The following is a 19576-nucleotide window of genomic DNA, read 5'->3' on the forward strand; positions in this document are numbered from 1 at the left end:
CTGAGTCGGCCGTCTGGCGTTTGACAGTTCGATCACTCACCGTCATGCCTGAGACTCAAATTGGTTTGGCCAGTCTACACTCTTCCTCGCCCACAGTGTGCCGTTTTGTGCGGCCTCCTGAATCAAAGGGAGAGGGTAAAATACTGCTGCACCGGCGTAGGGTTGTTAAATGATATTCACAACTCCCCGTTCTCATTTGAAGCATACTTTGTGGTTTTTTATTTCATTTGAACAGAATTGGGGCTCACTGTGGATTCATGTAAACAAAGTCATTAACATTGTAAAACTGATTAATTAAGTGGAGAAATTGTTTAGTTTCCACCTCTATGTATCCTTTGCCGTTCCTATTCTGATTTCTGTTTGTTTATTTTTATGTAAGGTTTATCAGCTAGTTGTAGTTACAAACGGATTAAGAAAACATGTCATTATTTTGCAAACTTGAATACGCCACTGTTCTCGTTCATATTCCGTCAACTATTAACTGTTTATTTTATTTTGGTGGTTCATGGGTACACCAGAAATTTAAGGTTCAGTCTTATTAAATTAATTAACTTGATTATAATTTGAGTTCTGAAAGTGACGATGTCCATAAGTAAAATAAGTTCCATGAGTAAATTCACTAATTCGTACATAAAAAGTAAGGGTGTATCTCATTATTTGTCATAAACTTAAAAAATAATGCTTTTTTATGTAAAAATAATAACATTTAGCATCACTCAAGAATGTTAAAGAGAATGGCGATTGATGTTAACCTTTCATTTTTTTATAAATAAATATTTTTTTCTTAAATAAGTCAAGGTAGTACTGCTCATTTGAAAACCTTCTGCTCCCTGTAGTATGCCAATCTGCGTTTTGTACGAACCAGGCCACTGTCGCTGCAATGAAGGGATGTTATCTGAGAACATCGGCAGCACGCGGCTTCCGTTTGTGGGTGGGCCTTCGCGTGTAATAACGCCGGCGCTAAGCGATGACGGGCTTTTCTGAAGCGGCAGTTACCCCACGAGACGCTCGCGCTTGGCTTAATATGTGGCGAGGAAGGAAGGGGCGGGCAGCGAACGGCCGAAACGCCGCTGACCGCGGAGCCGGCCAGGTAGATAACGCGCAGAGAGGGCGGAAGGGCGGCCCGCAATATGGAAATTCCGTGGCGCGGCGGAAAAGCGCCGGCAATTTAGCCAAGTGCTGCCCGAATAAGCGAAAAAGTTCCTGCAAGTTAAATTACAATGGGATAACTAATTCTCCCTTAGTGTCGGCCACTTAACACGAGTGCAGCGAGGTGAAATTAAATAAAGTTTACAAGGTATGGTTGCGAATATTGCGTTTTACGTCGCCCGCTTATGTTCCTGGACTCTTTATTTTTTTTTTTTTTTGTGGGTATATGATATCACACATTGTCCTTTGTCGAAATTATTTTACTCCAGAGACTCGAGAATAAAGTTTAAGTAGCTTCCCCTATAGCTCTTGCCATGGTTTTTGACACGCTCGAACTTCATGGACGACATTCAGAGGTTCGAATATTTACCGTAGAGGAAGTTATCGTCACCAAGAAGAGGAACGATGATATCATACAGTTCGTGGTAACCAACCAATGAATCGCTGTCGTGAGCAAAATATCAAACCAGAGCATAATGTCTCATGGAATGAGAGCATGCAGCATTATCGATCTGGTGTGAACGTTAAGCTCTGAATCACTACGTGTGTTAGATGCTTGGACTATGCGAAAGCACCAGATTCCATCCTTCTCTAACAAGATGCTACACAAACATGAGCCTACATATTATCTACATGCACTCATTATAGTCACCTACACAGAAGAGTTAAATCATAACGCCACACTTATGGCCGAGTGCACCAATCTCAATTAACAGTTAACCGCGGTTAAGTCATTATATAATCCTATTCAACGCAATCAAAATCGATCTAAATTAAACGTGGCAATGGACCGCTGTTATATTTAACAGTGGCTCTTTCCCACGTTTCTTGACAAACAGCGGTTTTGGAAACATACGCTATTAAGACGGCGGCGCGTTTTGATGTTTTGGGTGGCACTGAGGAAGGATTGTTATGCCTTGACCATTTAAATCGTGGCCGAAACCGTGTTGGAGTGATTGTGGTGATTATGGTGACAGAAAGTTGGAAGAGAGATTTCGTCTGTTGAAAGAAACAGTGTGGTTGTTATTAAACTAAATTAATGGTAGGATAGAATTTCCTAATGATCGGTATAACCCTATTTCGCCAATGAAAAGACTTTTGATTACTTTAAGGGCATATACAACAGGTGCCTTCAACATTCTTATTGGGGACAATAGTAATATAAATTGTACAACAGCACAATTAATCATCAGTGATGTATCAGACATCATAGCATCAATGTCTCCTCGCTTTCTAAAATTTCCTACAAGAGAAGAAGTGCGTTCTGTGATGTATGGTTCTAGTCAATTGGACCGATTTCCTGGTGTTCTTGGTACCTTGGATTGTACACATACACGAATTTCGTCTCCTGGAGGACATAATGCTGAGTTTTTCCGAAATAGGAAACCATAGTTTTCCTTTAACTGTCAAACCGTAAGTGATCTCAATTTGTTAATATGAAACACTGTCGCTCGATGGCTATGCTCTGTGCACTTCAGTACCGTATTTCTCAACTGCACTCGCAGAGATCAATTTGAAAACGGAGAAAGACCACAAGGTCACTTAGTGGGATTGAGTGATTACGCATGTAGATCGAACTAGTTAACTCTTAAATCCGCAAAATGAAGCAGAGCATCTATGTGACAGGTCTCATATTAAAGCTAGAAACACTGTTAAGATAAAATATGGCTTGTGGAAGAGAAGATTTCCCATATAATCTGTAGGAATAAGATGTAATCCACAGAAAACAATGTCAATAATTGTGGGTACGGCTGTCTTTCATAACATTGCCAATGAAGAACCATCTTAAGATCCAGAAATTGCTCGACTTTTGAATCAATTAAGTCACTAGGGAGGCCCAACATTGGAGATAACGAACCTCTGCTACCTGGATAGCAGATGTATCGCGATGACACATTACCCTGAAGAGCAGTTCTCCGTGCTATAATTAATGAATATTTCCGAAAAGGTAACATAAATTCAGAAATTATTCAGAACGAAAAATTACGATTGTAATTACGGAATTTCGCCGTATTTATAATTTTTCCGATTATTTTAGCATATAATCTATTTTTCTGTTATCTAGGGAACATAAAAGTACTCAGTGAACTGGGTGTCTGATGAGAAATTTGAGGTTGTGGCGTGCCAGGGATAGAATGTGCCGTTTACAGACAATTACCAAGCTGCTGCTTTTCTCAGAGATTTTTTTAATGTGGAACTGTTGATAATTCATTATTAAAGATATATTCATAGTATCACATTGGTTATGAAAGCAGTGCAATACTGCCGGCCGCTGTGTTAGAGCAGTTCTAAGCGCTTCAGTCCGGAACCACGTTGCTGCTACGGTCACAGCTTCCAATCCTGCCTCGGGCCTGGATGTGTGTGACGTCCCTAGGTTAGCTAGGTTTAAGTAGTTCTCTGTATAGGAGACTGATAACCTCAGATGTTAAGTCCCATAGTGCTTAGAGCCATTTGAACCAATGCAATACTCTGTTATTTATATACATGTTCAGTTTTCGTGTATGTACTTAAATCTGAGAACAATTGACTCCATCACATCTAGAGAGTGTGTGAGTAAATGCCAGTGGGATAAAATAAAATAGGATAGTTCAGTAGTACGTTCACTATAGATCCTAAACTTCTCTTAGATTTTCTACTGTAACAAAAAATGTGAATGTCCGTCAGTTTTGCAACAGTAAAAGAACACATTGTTTATTTTGAGAAGCTTTCAGATTTTACTGCACTTCTGCTCTCTATAAATGCAGTCTTATTGCCTAGATTAGCTTTAACTTGTGAATAAGTAGTAAACATATAGGCACAAAATAAATAATCATTTGTGTAATAACATAAAATGTCAGTTTGGGATAGTTTATTTGTTAAATTGTTTCCATATTAATCCCTACTCTTTGTTTACAATATGATTTACTTCAAACATTAGTGTGTGCGGCTATAAGGTTGTAGATCTGTAGAAAAATGGTGATGTAATGACAAACAAACTGTGCAAAGAATTGAATTACGTTGTTAATTCTAGCCAGTCATGTCTGTAGCAGCATTTTACACAATATTATGTACAACTGCGTAGTATCAGAAAAAGAGATGAAATTGAAGACAAATTTGTGTTTAGAAATTGCCACCAAAAACAAGTTCACACTGCTACAAAAGGCAATAGAATTTTGCGAGCAATGCCTAATACTTTGGGGATCAGTGCAAGAGCAATAATTAGTTAAGGATTATGCAGCTTCAGAAGATATGAAGGTGGAACCGTAATTCTGTGGTTCGTCTGTGAGAAGTGTCATACTATAAGTTATTACTGAGGTAAAATCCCTCCCATATTCTGTCACTAATATTGATGAAGTTTTTCACGTATTTAATGCTCTCCTTTGCAGAAGTGAATTTCTTATCATAGCATAGTGCCACTGAAAAATGCTTCACCACAAATATAGTTGCTAACAAAGCCACACAATGCTATTCTCACTATTGCAGAAAAGAGTGCCCCATCATAGTAACGTGTTACTGAAAATATTTTGCTGCAAAATCTCTTGTGATAATAGCTGTAGGTTGCCATTATAAAAATTAACAGGTGCAGGAAATTGCTAGAAAAGTAAATCAATGTTATTCTCACGATTGTAGAAAAGAGTGCCCCATCATAGTAATGCATTACTGAAAATATCTTGCTACAAATTATGTTGTGACAAACGTTGTAGGTTGCCATGATAAAAATTAACAGGTGCAGGACTTTGCTAGGACAGCCACACAATGCTACTCTCACTATTGCAGGAAAGAGTGCCCGTCATAGCAATGTATTACTCAAAAATGGCTCTCTACAAACACAGTTGTGATAAATGTTAAGGGTTTACACCATACACATTACCAGGTGCAGAGTATTGGAAGGAAAGCCACACTTGATTTGCTTACTTTTGTAGAAAAGAGTGCCCATCATAGCAATGTATTTATCAAAATGCCCCACTAAAAATACTATTGTCATAAAAGTTACAGGCTTTCATTATAAACATTACCAGGAGCACAGTATTGCTAGAAAAAAGGCACAAACAGAGTTATGGTTTGGAGCACTTTCCCTCATAATTTAATGTGTTAGCATATTTCCGATATAAATAATGCAAAACTTGTTACATTTGGCCTCATGTAGATAACTGTAACTACATGTATGTTCAGTTCAAAGTTCGAGTAAGAAGGATAGTTTATTACTATTATTTTGTTTCTCTAACAGTCTACCTCATTGTTATGTCATTTAAGTAGAAATCGGCACCTGACATAATGGCTACAAGCCTGCAACTGACATGTAGCTTACAGTTGCTGACTTATGTAAACAGCAATGTTGCTAACCTGTTTTTATTTATGAAGTAATTGTAATTTTAAGTGATTGGACGAAATTTAGTTCAGTGTCAAATAAGCTGTAAGCAGATATTATACAGACAACAATTAGAATAGTAGCAATCATCACTAACGGGACCAACAGAGAAACCGTTTGAACTGTGAGACAACTTTAATACATTAGAATACAACACAGCAAAAAAATATAAAAATTCACTGTCACAGGAAAAAAAATCACGTTACTGACACTTTTCTTCTTCCAGTATTTTAATTTTTCTCTTAGGGCCAGAATCTTTAAATTTTTAATTCTCAGCATCAAATTATGTTCTGCCATCATCATGTGTAATTGGGCCTCCAGTACTTCCACTCTTTTCGTGCACACATTATCAATTACTGTTCCTGAACCTGATGGCCCTGGTTTTGCTGGCATCCTCGACGATGCCATGTATTTTTCGGTCTGCAAATGTTTTCTTTGCGTGGATCAGGAGACTGCGAAACAGACTACATCTGGGTGACATCCAACAGAACATTCAATGATGTCTCTTTAGTTTGCAATATGTCATTTATGTGGGAAGTGCTAGGTTGTGTGCACTCTACTAATTGGACAACTGAAACAGGTGTTGTGTTCTCACTACACTACACTTCATGTTAACAACATCCACATCCACAATCATACTAAACTGTGCATCTGAATCGTATGCATTTGTTAACAGTTTCATTGAGGAACCAACAATTTCGAGCAGTTTTGTCCGATCATGAATCTTCGCTTTTTGGATTGGCTTCCCCCCACCTATTTCATATACTTCCACTTTTTCTTCTGCAAGATCTTTTCGAGGTCTTCTTTCCATATTTTCATAACAGGTTTTCAGCCCATCACAGGATCTTTTTGTCACACCCGAAATTAAATAAATGTTGTAGTTTGTAGTAGCATAAATTAATTCTTATGTTATTGACATTCGTAAGTCCATTTTGTATTCTGACGGTCTTAACTTATAACTGCAATAAAAATGTAACATCTGTATATGGCAGTTGTTTACATTTCAGTTCATTAAAAAGAAAGTGGCATAGGCATATATGAAGAATACGGCACAGGGCGAACTGAAAACTTATGTTCATAATTTTAAACAAGAAAGCTTACGTTAGTCACATAATATGTAGCAGTAAGGCATTGGATTTTAAATTTAAAACAAACGAAACTATTCCAACCGTAACTGTACATAGCCCTATCACGTATTTCAAAACTTTTATATTTAAAACTAAAAGCCACAGAGTGCCGTATCCCATGCTTACGAAGAACCCAGACAAGTTATTAATCTATGAGTAAACTTACCAGGAGTAGAATTAAATTGCGCCTCCACATGGGACCATATTGTCTGATTTTCTTGCAAGTTACAGCCGTCAGTTTTCTTATTTTCGAGAACGGATGCATTTGCTCCCACGAGTTCAAGAAGTACGTCTATGTAGTACTTCGAGAAATTAGATGTTCTTCTTTTATTCTCAAAAAAAACGAACTGACCAGCAGTAGGTAACAAGGTACGTATACACACCTCTCCTTGTCGACGGAAAACACAGCAAAGAGAGAATGTGACAAAGAAGTAACTCACCAGCGATTACCTGTGCAATTTCATGTTTACTAACATCTTTGCGTAGCCAGGACACGTTCCATTGCAATGTACCGAGTTTACCGCAGTCAAATGCACGGTTGGCTGACGACGGTTTGCTTACCAGCGATTAACGTTGGTGCACAGCAGAAACATTTTAAACACGATTTACTTATAACCATGATCGCGGGACCTTGGTTATCAGTTTTTTGACCGGGGTTGGTGCACTTGGCCATTAATGGTGGAAGGGCGCCAATATTCGCAATGGAAGACACTTTTTTCCAGTTAGGTGTCTAATATTATCCGATCAACTAATTACATACACGTAAAGCAGCTGTTCAAAATTTCTTAGATGACAACATTTACACCTTCGAATGATACTATAATGGCGTCCCTTTTCCTCTGAGCAATAACTTCATGCGGGTAAAGTTGTTTTATCAGCGAATCGACCCGTAATGAACCTAGGCGTATCTATTTCGTGTCATCGGCCTAGGGGGACTGCACACGAATCCAGGGCCTGTATAACTCTCCCCGCAATTATCCACTCTCTCACGATAGTATTCCAGCCCTGCTTTACTGTATCTGACTAAACAAAGGCTGCTGAGGGCGAACTTGAATGTTCCACCTATGGTGTAAAATTACCGCTTCCTGAGAATAACTCACACGAGTTGGATAAACGAATTGTTATTTGTGAAAGTGCCCTACTTGTTCTCCGTCCAGGAAAACTCTAATCAATCCAACACAAAAGTTCGATGATAAGTCATCGCTGTTGTTCCATAACATAAACCACTAATGAAACTAAAATATTAAATCACTTTTAAAAACATTTGAAATGGAAGCTACTGTATTTTTCCATAACTTACACAGACAAGCTCCCTTGCAAGTCACTAATGAGTCTTCATAACCTTTCGGTACAGTCACTAAACTCAATCTAGTGTGGGTAAAGTCATTTTGACGCCACATGCCATACCGGCAACCGCAGGAATTGCTACGGACTTTGTGACAAGGTGGAATATGTATGTTATTGCTTCTTGATGTGTTGGCAGAAGAGCCAACACCGTGTTGCTAGAGGAGGCCGAAATGCACGCGTTTAAGCTCACGCAGATTGGCGTGAGGTCTGGAACAGTTAAAGGAGTTGAGTCTACTAAATAAAGTACGGAGCTCTTGGAATACTTAACTTTAATCCACAATTGGAGAACATCGCTCTTGTTGATACATGAATTATAATCTCAATATAAACTGGTAATGGCGCCTTGCTAGGTCTGACAAATGACGTAGCTGAAGGCTATGCTAACTATCGTCTCGGCAAATGAGAGCGTATTTGTCAGTGAACCCTTCCTAGCAAAGTCGGCTGTACCACTGGGGCGGGTGCCAGGACGTCTCTCTAGACCTGCCGTGTGGCGGCGCTCGGTCTGCAATCACTGACAGTGGCGACACGCGGGTCCGACGTATACTACCGGACCGCGGACGATTTAAAGGCTACCACCTAGCAAGTGTGGTGTTTGGCGGTGACACCACACTTCTCATTTCACTCGCAGCACTCTTAACATTGTTAACACTTTCTGGTATTTTCTTATGAATGGAATACATCTATGTTCTGCAATATTCCATGTTATTTACATGTCTGTGTGATTAGAGAACTACGGACAAAATAAATATTTGGAGATTTCCGAGTGTGTGGCTAGGCCGCAACTTAAGAGTGCAGCAATTAAACGCGTCCTATTAGGTTCCTGCCTAACCACACACTCGGAAATGGCCAAATACTTATTTTATCGTTAATTCACTAATCAGACGGACACGTAAATAACATGGAATGTTGCAGAACATATACTTGTATTTCATTCACAAGAAAATACCAGAATGTGTTAACAACGTTAGGATGAAAGAAAAAATACGTGTACGCAGCAGGATGCCAACGTAAATCCTTCAACGCCATAAACCATGAAATTAGGCATTTCGCTTGTCATGCGATCTTAGTCTCCTGTCTTGGTTATCGTAGTACCTCTTAAAAGCTTACATCGTTGATGCATTAGTTACTAACATTTAACGATAATGACATGTTTTTCAGTTCACGGTTACCTTGAAACAGCATACTGGAAGTTATATACAAGTGTGTTTTAATGCTTAATTTGTAAATTATTGACAACAGTAACTCAGACCTGGGAGAGCATTATTACATGAAAGCATTAACAGACGATAATGCAATGCGTGACGTTTAATTACGAGGGCAATCCACAAAGTACATTACGTTTTGGAATTAAAAATAAATAAAGTATTGGAATTTTTTTTATTATATACAGATGAAAGCCAACTTAAATACTACTTTTCTACATAGTTGCCATTTAAATTAAGGCACTTATCGTAGCGATGGACGAGCTTCGAAATTCCTTCATCGTGAAATTCGGCCGCCTGCGCCTTCAACCACGAGGTTACCTCTTATTGAAGCTGTGCATCGTCATCAAAACGCTGCATAGCCAACCACTTCTTCATTGCTGGGAATAAGTGGAAGTCGCTCGGTGCCAGGTCGGGACTGTACGGCGGATGAGGAAACAACTCCCACTTAAAAGATTCGAGAACTTCACGAGTAACATTTGTCGTGTGGGCCCGGGCGTTGTCGTGAATCAGCAAGATCTTTGAGCCCAACTTTCCCCTGCGCGTGTTTCGTATTGCTCTTCTGAGGTTGTGCAGAGTTTGGAAATACCTTTGAGAGTTTATTGTAGCGCCTCTTTCCAGGAAATCCACAAAAATCACACCTTTTCTGTTCCAAAATAGGTAACCACGTGGTTGAAGGCGCAGGTGGCCGAATTTTACGACGAAGGAATTTCCAAGCTCGTCCATCGCTACGATAAGTGCCTTAATTTAAATGGCAACTATGTAGAAAAGTAGTATTTAAGTGTGGCTTTCATCTGTATATAATTAAAAATTTCCAATACTTCATTTATTTTTAATTCCAAAACGTAATGTACGTTGTGGATAGCCCTCGTATAACAACAACCACAATGAAACGTATCAAGAACGACGTGTTTTTTTAAATCTCCAATATGCGTTCACGAAGTCTTGTGAGAGGCCCGTATCGAACTCTAACGAAAGTCGATAGCAGTTGCTGCTGTTGTCGATATTGTGCGTGGCGTCAAAATGACGTCACGTTTGCAGAAAGTCTTGTGAAATGAGTGTTAATCATATAGTTTATTCGTCGAGAAAGACATCACTAGCAATGCACACATATATTAATACAAAACAGCAATATCGTTTAACACATTTTTTTGTAATAATTTTCTACGTCGGTATCTTCCGGCGGCTGTTCAAGAACACCTCTCCCCGCCTCCCCCCTCCGCCTACATCGTCCCACCACACAGCCAGCTCCTCAAATCAATGTTCGTTTAGCAGTAGCGTCGCCCTGTATCATACAGTATATTAATCTTTCCCTAACAGTTTACAATTGCCATTAATGCAACCCCCCCCCCCCCCCTCGGTTTCAGATGGTGATTGCCCCTTCTCACCTGTCCTTGTAATTTCTTATTCCAACGTGGCGATTCCGCTTGAACTCCAAGTACTAGAATTAGAGACGGTCGACATAGCCGGGCCGTCACAATATTATCGTTTATTTTCCAGTATCGGCAATTGTGCTAATTTCAAGCGGTAGTTCAGCGTGAGGACAAGCCACCATCTGCATATGGCGGGCAAACATAAGAATTTCAGGAAGTGGTCGTACTTAAAACTGGTATAAACACGGTTTAAAAGTAGTACCAGATAGAAGCACTGCTCATTGCGAGTCAACTGTAACAGACTGCTCTGACCAGTCACATTAATGTGACCATCCGTCAAAAGTCTGAATAACTACCTTTTGCAGCGCGGGCCGTTGCGAGACGTGCAGGAACAAAGTGAATGATGTCCTGGAAGGCACCCACAGGGATTCGGAGCCATATCGCCTCCAGTACCGTGGCCAGCTGTGCTATGTTTCTCGGATGAAGATCCGTGGAGTGAACAGTCCGACTGAGGTGGTCCCATGGATCCTCGACTGGGTTTAAATTCGGAGAGTTTGGTGGCCAAGGAAGTACGGTAAACCGATCCCGAGGCTCGTCCACTGAGAGCTGTGTGGAAAGTTTCATTGTCCAGCTGGTAGATGCCATCGTGCTGAGGAAAATAAACTGGTTGTAGTTGTCGGATATGGTCCCAAAGGACAGATGCATACTTGTTCAGATCCATTGTGTCTTCCGTAATGACGAAATCACCCACGGAATGCCACGGAAACATTCCCGAGACCATAACGCTCTCTCCACCGGCCTGGACCTTTCCGACATTGGTGCAGGGTGTTTGCTCTCAGATGTTTCACATCGATGGAGCATAAAACAAGATTCATCTGAGAAGGCCACCTGTCGCCACGCAGTAGACGTCCAGTTGCCGTATTGGCATGCAGATTCCACAACAGGCGACACTGTTCATCTGGGTTACCTCCACAACAGTTGAACGTCTATTCACCCGTACACTTCTCCGCAACTATCGTTCTCCCCTGTCATCTACGGCCCGTGGTGCATCACAGTTGCCCCAGCGTCGGTTTTGGACATCACGCATAGTATATCATGCATAGTATATTTTATCATGCATAGTATATTTTATCATGCATAGTATATTTTAACCAAGGCGACAGCCGAACAGTTTACAAAGTTAAGAAAAAAGACTCCTCCCGAACAGGCCATGAAGGCCCGAAGGTACCGGCCGGTCGCCGTGTCATCCTCAGCCCACAGGCGTCACTGGATGCGGATGTGGAAGGGCACGTGGTCAGCACACTGCTCTCCCGGCCGTAGGTTAGTTTCCGAGACCAGAGCCGCTACTTCTCAATCAAGTGGCTCCTCAGTTTGCCTCACAAGGGCTGAGTGCACCCAGCTTGCCAACAGCGCTCGGCAGACCGGATGGTCACCTATCCAAGAGCTAGCCCAGCCCGACAGCGCCTAACTTCGGTGATGTGACGAGAACCGGTGTTATCACTGCGGTAAGGCCGTTGGCCGTGTTTACAAAGTTAACCCTTTCGGAAAAGCTTTCATACTTGGCCCGAAAGCCAACAATCATATTCCGTTGGACGTCAGAAATCGCTGGTTTCGCATTACGACATCGACCATACATTTTTCCGCGTCCCATGGACTCATACACCCTCTACTGCTAGTGCTGCCATCTGCCGCACGCGAGAAGTCATTTAAATTTGAAGACGAACGTAGGCGGTGGTCTCATTAGCGTGAACGCACCGTTTGTAATGCCAAGGCACCGCAGTCGTCGAACAGTCAGTATTCTCTTTCCTGATATTACTGTTCAGTTGTTTTTACACCAGTTAGCTCGTTGTAAGTCGTATGCTTTCCCGCCGTATTCTGGGTGTGAAATTACTTCGTGGCCTATCCAGATGTATGTCAAGTACAGCTTGAAAGTTGCCGAATAGCTGAAACTGGCCTATAGTGTAAAATCAACGGCGTGCCTCACCAGGCATTTACCGGGGCTACCTTGGTAAGCATCACGGCACTTGCCCGCTCTTTGTGTCTGTATCCTGCTCTTCTCATGGCCAGCCAAGACCTCTCTTGTTATTTACTCCACATAGTCGGTCTCGTTTCACTGAGTACAATTGTCTAGGGAGTTGACGAGCTACAATTTCTTTATAATGTATCTACGTTATTAACTTTTCATAAAGAATAATGGCTTACGACGAGTAATCCAGAATTGTGGGTTGTGTCATTCCGTAGTGTAACAAGGCTACTTTGTATTTAGTCTATTCTTGATTATCAATATACTTTCATTCCTTTACCTCCTTGGTGTTACTATTTTGTACCTTAGCCTCTGTCCCTTTTTAATACGATTCATTCTGGCATCATAAATACTTGTAGTACCAAAAAGCGGACAGATTTCAGGTAGGAATTATTTTACCTGCTAACAGGGAATTTGTACAGTCAAGACATCTGACTCACTTATTCAATTCGTATCTCTTCAAGATGGAAGCGCTATACACGTAGCAAAAGGAAGGCAGGTAAACTGGTTCTAATTCCGCTCCAACACTCAACTTGTCTCACAAGCTCAATACTACCAGCGGTGGAGTTGAAGAATTGCATCTCATTAAACCGAATGGCTACAAAAGTACTAGTACCTCAGGCGTCGTCGCGGGTCGTGTAGTCTCCAATTAGAACACTTCAAATGCAAGAACTGGTTTTGTTACTACAGTTTCGACTCAGAGGTAGGATGACAGGTCCAGTGCAAGTGCTACTACAGTCGTGCACAGCCCCGCAGTGTATGCGTCCACCTCCCCCCCCCCCCCCCCCCCCCCGCCCCGTTGCCATTCCACAGCTAGCAAGCAGACCCGTCCGTACCAAGTTTAGCTGCGCCAGCTCCCCACTGCAGTTGGACGGCACGAATAAGCCGTAACCCCGCAGTAATTACTAATTACGGTATATTTAATTTGGCTTCGGCGTGTATTTCACTCTGATTGTCAAACACGTTTTGCAGTTTTGTGTTTTTCCACAAATAGGTTACATCTGTTTTATGTTCCATATCAGGATTTACAAATAATAAAAGTAATTTTGGGTGGAACGGTTTTGTGAATCGACGATGCATTTTAATTAATAATTACGATGCAATTTTCGTAGATCAAATTTAACTATTTTCCATTTGGGATAGAACTGACAAAAACTAGGAAGCTTTTCAGTGTGTCGTCTCCTAAGTTTTCGGATAAGACATAAAGTTCCAAAAGATAGTTTAATTAATAATTTAAAAATATTGCAGAATTTGTAATTTTCGTCTTTAAGTTCGTTGTTGAAATCACATCGTTATTTCTATGATTTGCTCAGAAGTTTGTTTACATGCAATACGCATTTTGTCTGTTCCAAAAACTTACGTTTTCCTGAGAAATGTGTGGTTGCAAATTTGGTTGTAAGTCTACATTTGAAGATAATTTTCGATAATCTGTAAAATCCATATTATATTTCTTGTCGACAGACCTTATACAAATGTTATCTCTTGAAATGTTGTGTGAATACTTTGAACAGATTGTAAAGATGAACAGAAAGTTTTACTGATAATATCGAAACCATTGCATTACACTACTTTGCTTTCAGCCGAAGATTTCTGTTTAATTTATTGCGAAATGTAATTAACCATTCAGTTACGATGACAACGGTGGAATAATCTGTTGTTTACAAGAACTGTGACGTATCTTTTTTGTGTGTTTCAGATCGACAACAGATATGATAGCCGAGAAGAAAACGAAATTGGATCCAGGAACGTCGGAAGAAACGGCCCAGAGAGCTAAGTCTGCACAGAATGGGAGAAGAGTTCCTGGCACGGTTCTACCCGGCTATACCCAAGTCTAACGCCTCAACACAAGCGTACGTCAGCGACCTGTGATACGGAGGCGGATTATCAGTGTGGTGAATTGATGAAACTATGCACAATGAATTGTGACTAGGTGCAACAGCTACAAGGGATGGAAGGCCGCAATCCTCAAAATCTGTTTTATTATCTTATTGATATGACTGAGCTGTGTGATTAAATTTTATGTTTTTGTTTCATTTATCAGATCTAACTAAATCTGTAGATCAGTCCACGTCAAGTGTTCAAAACATTTATTAACGTTTGTCTAAAAATATTTTGAAATGGTTATAATTTCACGAAATTGGTAATTTACTGTTCTCAGAATCGTTTTGCCTTCAGCTTTAGATTGCTTCGGAATACCACAGTCCTAAACATTCTTATCTGCTGCTAGGATTACCGTATGTGAAGAAGCGGTCTCCAGGTATTGTGAATATAGTGACTTGAATTGTTCAAAGCCAGTAAAAGAAATTTCAAATAATTTCGTTATCAGAAGGATCCAGGACAGAACGGCTGTTTCAATTCCCTACCAGAAGTTCCTTAGTCTGCCCCAGATGTGATCTCTCACTCTCTCCAAAGCCCAGTGAACCACTTTCTGTCGTCAGCCATATAATGATTTTCCAAATCGTACACTTCGTTCCAAAACTTTCAGTTTTCCTATAAAATATAATTATATCAGTCGACGTTATGCCACGACTAGGTTTAGTGCTCGTGGAATAAAGGACGACCGCGTCAGATTCAGTTAACATCACTTGTCATTGTGACCCATTATCGTCACCCCATATGCCTTCCTCCATTGCTATACTTGGACATTGGCTGCGGACCTAACTGAAAGCATTGTGTGTTCTTGTGTGGGTTTTGGTCGCTTCTCTTGGCAATCGGCAGGTCACGTACTTTTCTTAACTATTCTCACTTTTGTAACTTCTGTACTACTGTATTAACAGCTTTCGTATTCAGTATTTCCAAAATCAACAGACTACACAGTAGGTGATTCATTAGCAGTGGAGTCCACAGTAAGCCCAATAGTAGCTGAAATGCTTATGGATGATTTTCAACAACATTTTTAGATAAAGGGCTTTCAAGTTCTAAAATGCAATACTGGACCAGGTATGTGTATGATATGCTGTGCTTGTGGACTACTAAACAAATCTTTCCGACATTTGAATGCATGCCACCGCCAAATTAAGTTTACAGTGGACTTGATAGGAGACTCAGTCACCTTTTTATACCTTATCGCTGACATTGGCAAGCTAAAGCATTTATTTAAGATACACAGGGAAGTAACTTCCACAGACACAGTAATATCTGCCAATTCCCAGCATCCAATGACACACAAACATGCAACCTTCCACTCCATCATGCACCTCCTGCTACCTGTAGCACAAATCAAATCAGATTTTGAATATGAATTGAAAATAGTTAAAGAAATACACAGCAATGGTTATAGTCCTGTCCTATTGGGTAATGTACTTAGCAGAAAGGAGGACAGAGAATTACAGCACTTTTGTATCCTCTTCAGACAGAACTAAATCCCAGTGACAACAAATGTTGCTATCAGCAGATAGGTCTTAATGGGGACCAGATACGAAACTGAAATCCGGAAATATACATCAGCATTTTATAGCAAAAATACTGTTGCCACATTCTGTTCACCAATATCGACAAGGTGCACCAATGTAACAGAGTGTAATTTATAGGATTTCCTGCAATCTGCGTAGTAATTTATATGATCATTCAGGCACGACCATAACTAATAGAGTCACTGATGTGCTAATCCAGCTCTGAATGAATATCATTCTTGTGATATTGAATGTGATGTTCTCCATAGAGGAACTAAAGGAGAAAAACTAACGTAAGTATAAATTATGGCTATCAGTATACAGCAGTAAAAATCCTGACTTAATTAGCGTATTTCCATTATTTATGTTACTAAAGTAGTAGCAGCCACTTAATATTTTTCTCACCATTAGATAATATGTTTGTCGTAAGTAGTATAATTGCTCCCCACCCACATTTCATTGACTCCTACCTCCGCTCTGACCCACTTTTTGGCCTGCTCATCATATTCACAATCATGGTCCATGTGACATAGTCTGTGACAGTACTCACTCATATCCCGCCTTTCGCCGGTACATTCTTATACTTTAAATATTTGATTTTAAAGTAATATAAGATTTATTGGTTCATAGCCTCTTCGTGAATATCGTTGTGCTTATATATATATGTATACAGGGTGTTACAAAAAGGTACGGCCGAACTTTCAGGAAACATTCCTCACACACAAAGAAACAAAATATGTTATGTGGAAATGTGTCCGGAAACGCTTACTTTCCATGTTAGAACTCATTTTATTACTTCTCTTCAAATCACATTAATCATGGAATGGAAACACACAGCAACAGAACGTACCAGCGTGACTTCAAACACTTTGTTACAGGAAATGTTCAAAATGTCCTCCGTTAGCGAGGATACATGCATCCACCCTCCGTCGCATGGAATCCATGATGCGCTGATGCAGCCCTGGAGAATGGCGTATTGTATCACAGCCGTCCACAATACGAAAACGAAGAGTCTCTACATTTAGTACCGGGGTTGCGTAGACAAGAGCTTTCAAATGCCCCCATAAATGAAAGTCAAGAGGGTTGAGGTCAGGAGAGCGTGGAGGCCATGGAATTGGTCCGCCTCTACCAATCCATCGGTAACCGAATCTGTTGTTGAGAAGCGTACGAACACTTCGACTGAAATGTGCAGGAGCTCCATCGAGCATGAACCACATGTTGTGTCGTACTTGTAAAGGCACATGTTCTAGCAGCACAGGTAGAGTATCCCGTATGAAAACATGATAACGTGCTCCATTGAGCGTAGGTGGAAGGACATGGGGCCCAATCAAGACAATGCCTGCCCAAACGTTCACAGAAAATCTGTGTTGATGACATAGCACAATTGCGTGCGGATTCTCGTCAGCGCATACATGTTGATTGTGAAAATTTACAATTTGATCACGTTGGAATGAAGCCTCATCCGTAAAGAGAACATTTGCACTGAAATGAGGATTGACACAATGTTGGATGAACCATTCGCAGAAGTGTACCCGTGGAGGCCAATCAGCTGCTGATAGTGACTGCACACGCTGTATATGGTACGGAAACAACTGGTTCTCCCGTAGCACTCTTCATACAGTGACGTGGTCAACGTTACCTTGTACAGCAGCAACTTCTCTGACGCTGACATTAGGGTTATCGTCAACTGCACGAAGAATTGCCTCGTCCATTGCAGGTGTCCTCGTCGTTCTAGGTTTTCCCCGGTCGCGTGTCATAGGCTGGAATGTTCCGTGCTCCCTAAGACGCCGATCAATTGCTTCGAACGTCTTCCTGTCGGGACACCATCGTTCTGGAAACCTGTCTCGATACAAACGTACCGCGCCACGGCTATTGTCCCGTGCTAATCCATACATCAAGTGGGCATCTGCCAACTCCGCATTTGTAAACATTGCACTGACTGCAAAACCACGTTCGTGACGAACACTAACCTGTTGATGCTACGTGCTGATGTGCTTGATGCTAGTACTGTAGAGCAATGAGTCGCATGTCAACACAAGCACTGAAGTCAACATTACCTTCCTTCAATTGGGCCAACTGGCGGTGAATCGAGGAAGTACAGTACATACTGACGAAACTAAAATGAGCTGTAACATGGAAATTAAGCGTTTCCAGACACAAGTCCACATAACATCTTTTCTTTATTTGTGTGTAAGGAATGTTTCCTGAAAGTTTGGCCGCACCTTTTCGTAACACCCTGTATATGAAATTGTAACAGGTGTACAAACAATCTTCTTATAACTATAAATTCTCGCTGATGTTGTGTAGACTGTTTACTCTTATCTGCGGATGGCCAAAAAAGTCGAAAACTGATTCATAATGAACTATAAAATAAATATTTTGCTCAACATCAGTACTGTGTGTTTATGTTTTTAATGTATCTGTGTTCAGGTGCCCACAGAATAATCCATAAATTCTACAGTTCGTGATGGCTAACAGTTCTGGGAAGATGCATATCTTCTGTAAAGGAAATTTCATGCAAGACACTACTATAACCAGTTCTAGAGTACTGTTCGAAGATTTGGAGTTCTTTCCAAGTTAGAATGACAGTAGACATCGGATTAATTTCGTGCTGCCTGCCATGAGTTCCTCTCCGGTGTTAACATATTATTCTCATGCAACACTGTACGCAACTTTACTTTTAGAGAGATTGCATAGTCGATATAAAAGTGTAAAAGAAATTATCGAGGAATTAAAATAGGAAGTATTTGGAGAAGATTGTAAGATCATTTTTCTATCATCATGGTTTATCTCGCGTAAGGATAATGAGAAAAAAATTAAGGCATAGAGATAATCACTTTCCCTTCACTCAGAACACGAACCGAGTAGGACAGAAGATCGTTAATACCGGTACTAAGTTGCTCTCGCCATACACTGTATGGTGACTTATGGAGGATACTAGTACATGTCCGATAACTTCCTTATGATTGTGTCTCTATATTTTAGAAACAAAAGTTTGCCCTTTACCTGAGTGACACTCACCTCTAACAGCCGACGGCGGCTGGAGAGCGCTAGAAGAGCTGAGAGGGGCACTTACCGTCGGTCCTGGCCGACCTGCGTGACGGTGGAGCGCCGAGCGTATTTTGGGGAGCATGAGACGGACATCTGAGACGTGGATAAAAGTCCGGCCACGCTCTCTGCTGATCCGACGGCGCCGAGACATCGGCCTGGGCAGGGTTACCTCGACACGGCGGCGCGCTTCCACACCGGCTCAGAGCCACGCGAGATCACATTGCCATTCCTCCCACCCTTCACCCTGCCATCAGATGGCGCCTCAGTTTTCCCAACGCTCAATTCCTAACCTTTCAGCCAAAACCCACAATTACCAACTGGCAGTGTTAATGCGTGTGTGTGTGTGTGTGTGTGTGTGTGTGTGTGTGTGTGTGTGTGTGTGTGTGTGTGCGTGTATTTTTGCTTGTTTACCTATGTGACCCTGGTTCTGTTGTTCTTATATATCTCAAGATGACAGGATGGGGCGAACTTGCCATCGATGGTCTGTGAGCTGTCGACTGCCGGGGAGGGGAGATGGATCACACTTTGCACTCTGCTCGTCTGATGGTTTGTGTGCATATATTT

At 41.1% G+C, this 19576-nt stretch overlaps 1 protein-coding gene across 1 annotated transcript in view; it reads left to right on the top strand.

Moving 5' to 3' along the window:
- Positions 1-14602, top strand: part of LOC126263436 (uncharacterized) — a 794389-nt gene extending 779787 nt beyond the window's left edge. The window contains exon 6 of the mRNA XM_049960528.1: positions 14266-14602. Within this exon, the coding sequence (XP_049816485.1) occupies positions 14266-14404 (139 nt within the window). The 3' untranslated portion in view covers positions 14405-14602. The remainder of the gene's footprint in view (positions 1-14265) is intronic.
- The last annotated feature ends 4974 nt before the right edge of the window (positions 14603-19576 follow it).

This window comes from Schistocerca nitens, chromosome 6 (assembly GCF_023898315.1).
Source record: "Schistocerca nitens isolate TAMUIC-IGC-003100 chromosome 6, iqSchNite1.1, whole genome shotgun sequence".
NCBI lineage: Eukaryota > Metazoa > Arthropoda > Insecta > Orthoptera > Acrididae > Schistocerca > Schistocerca nitens.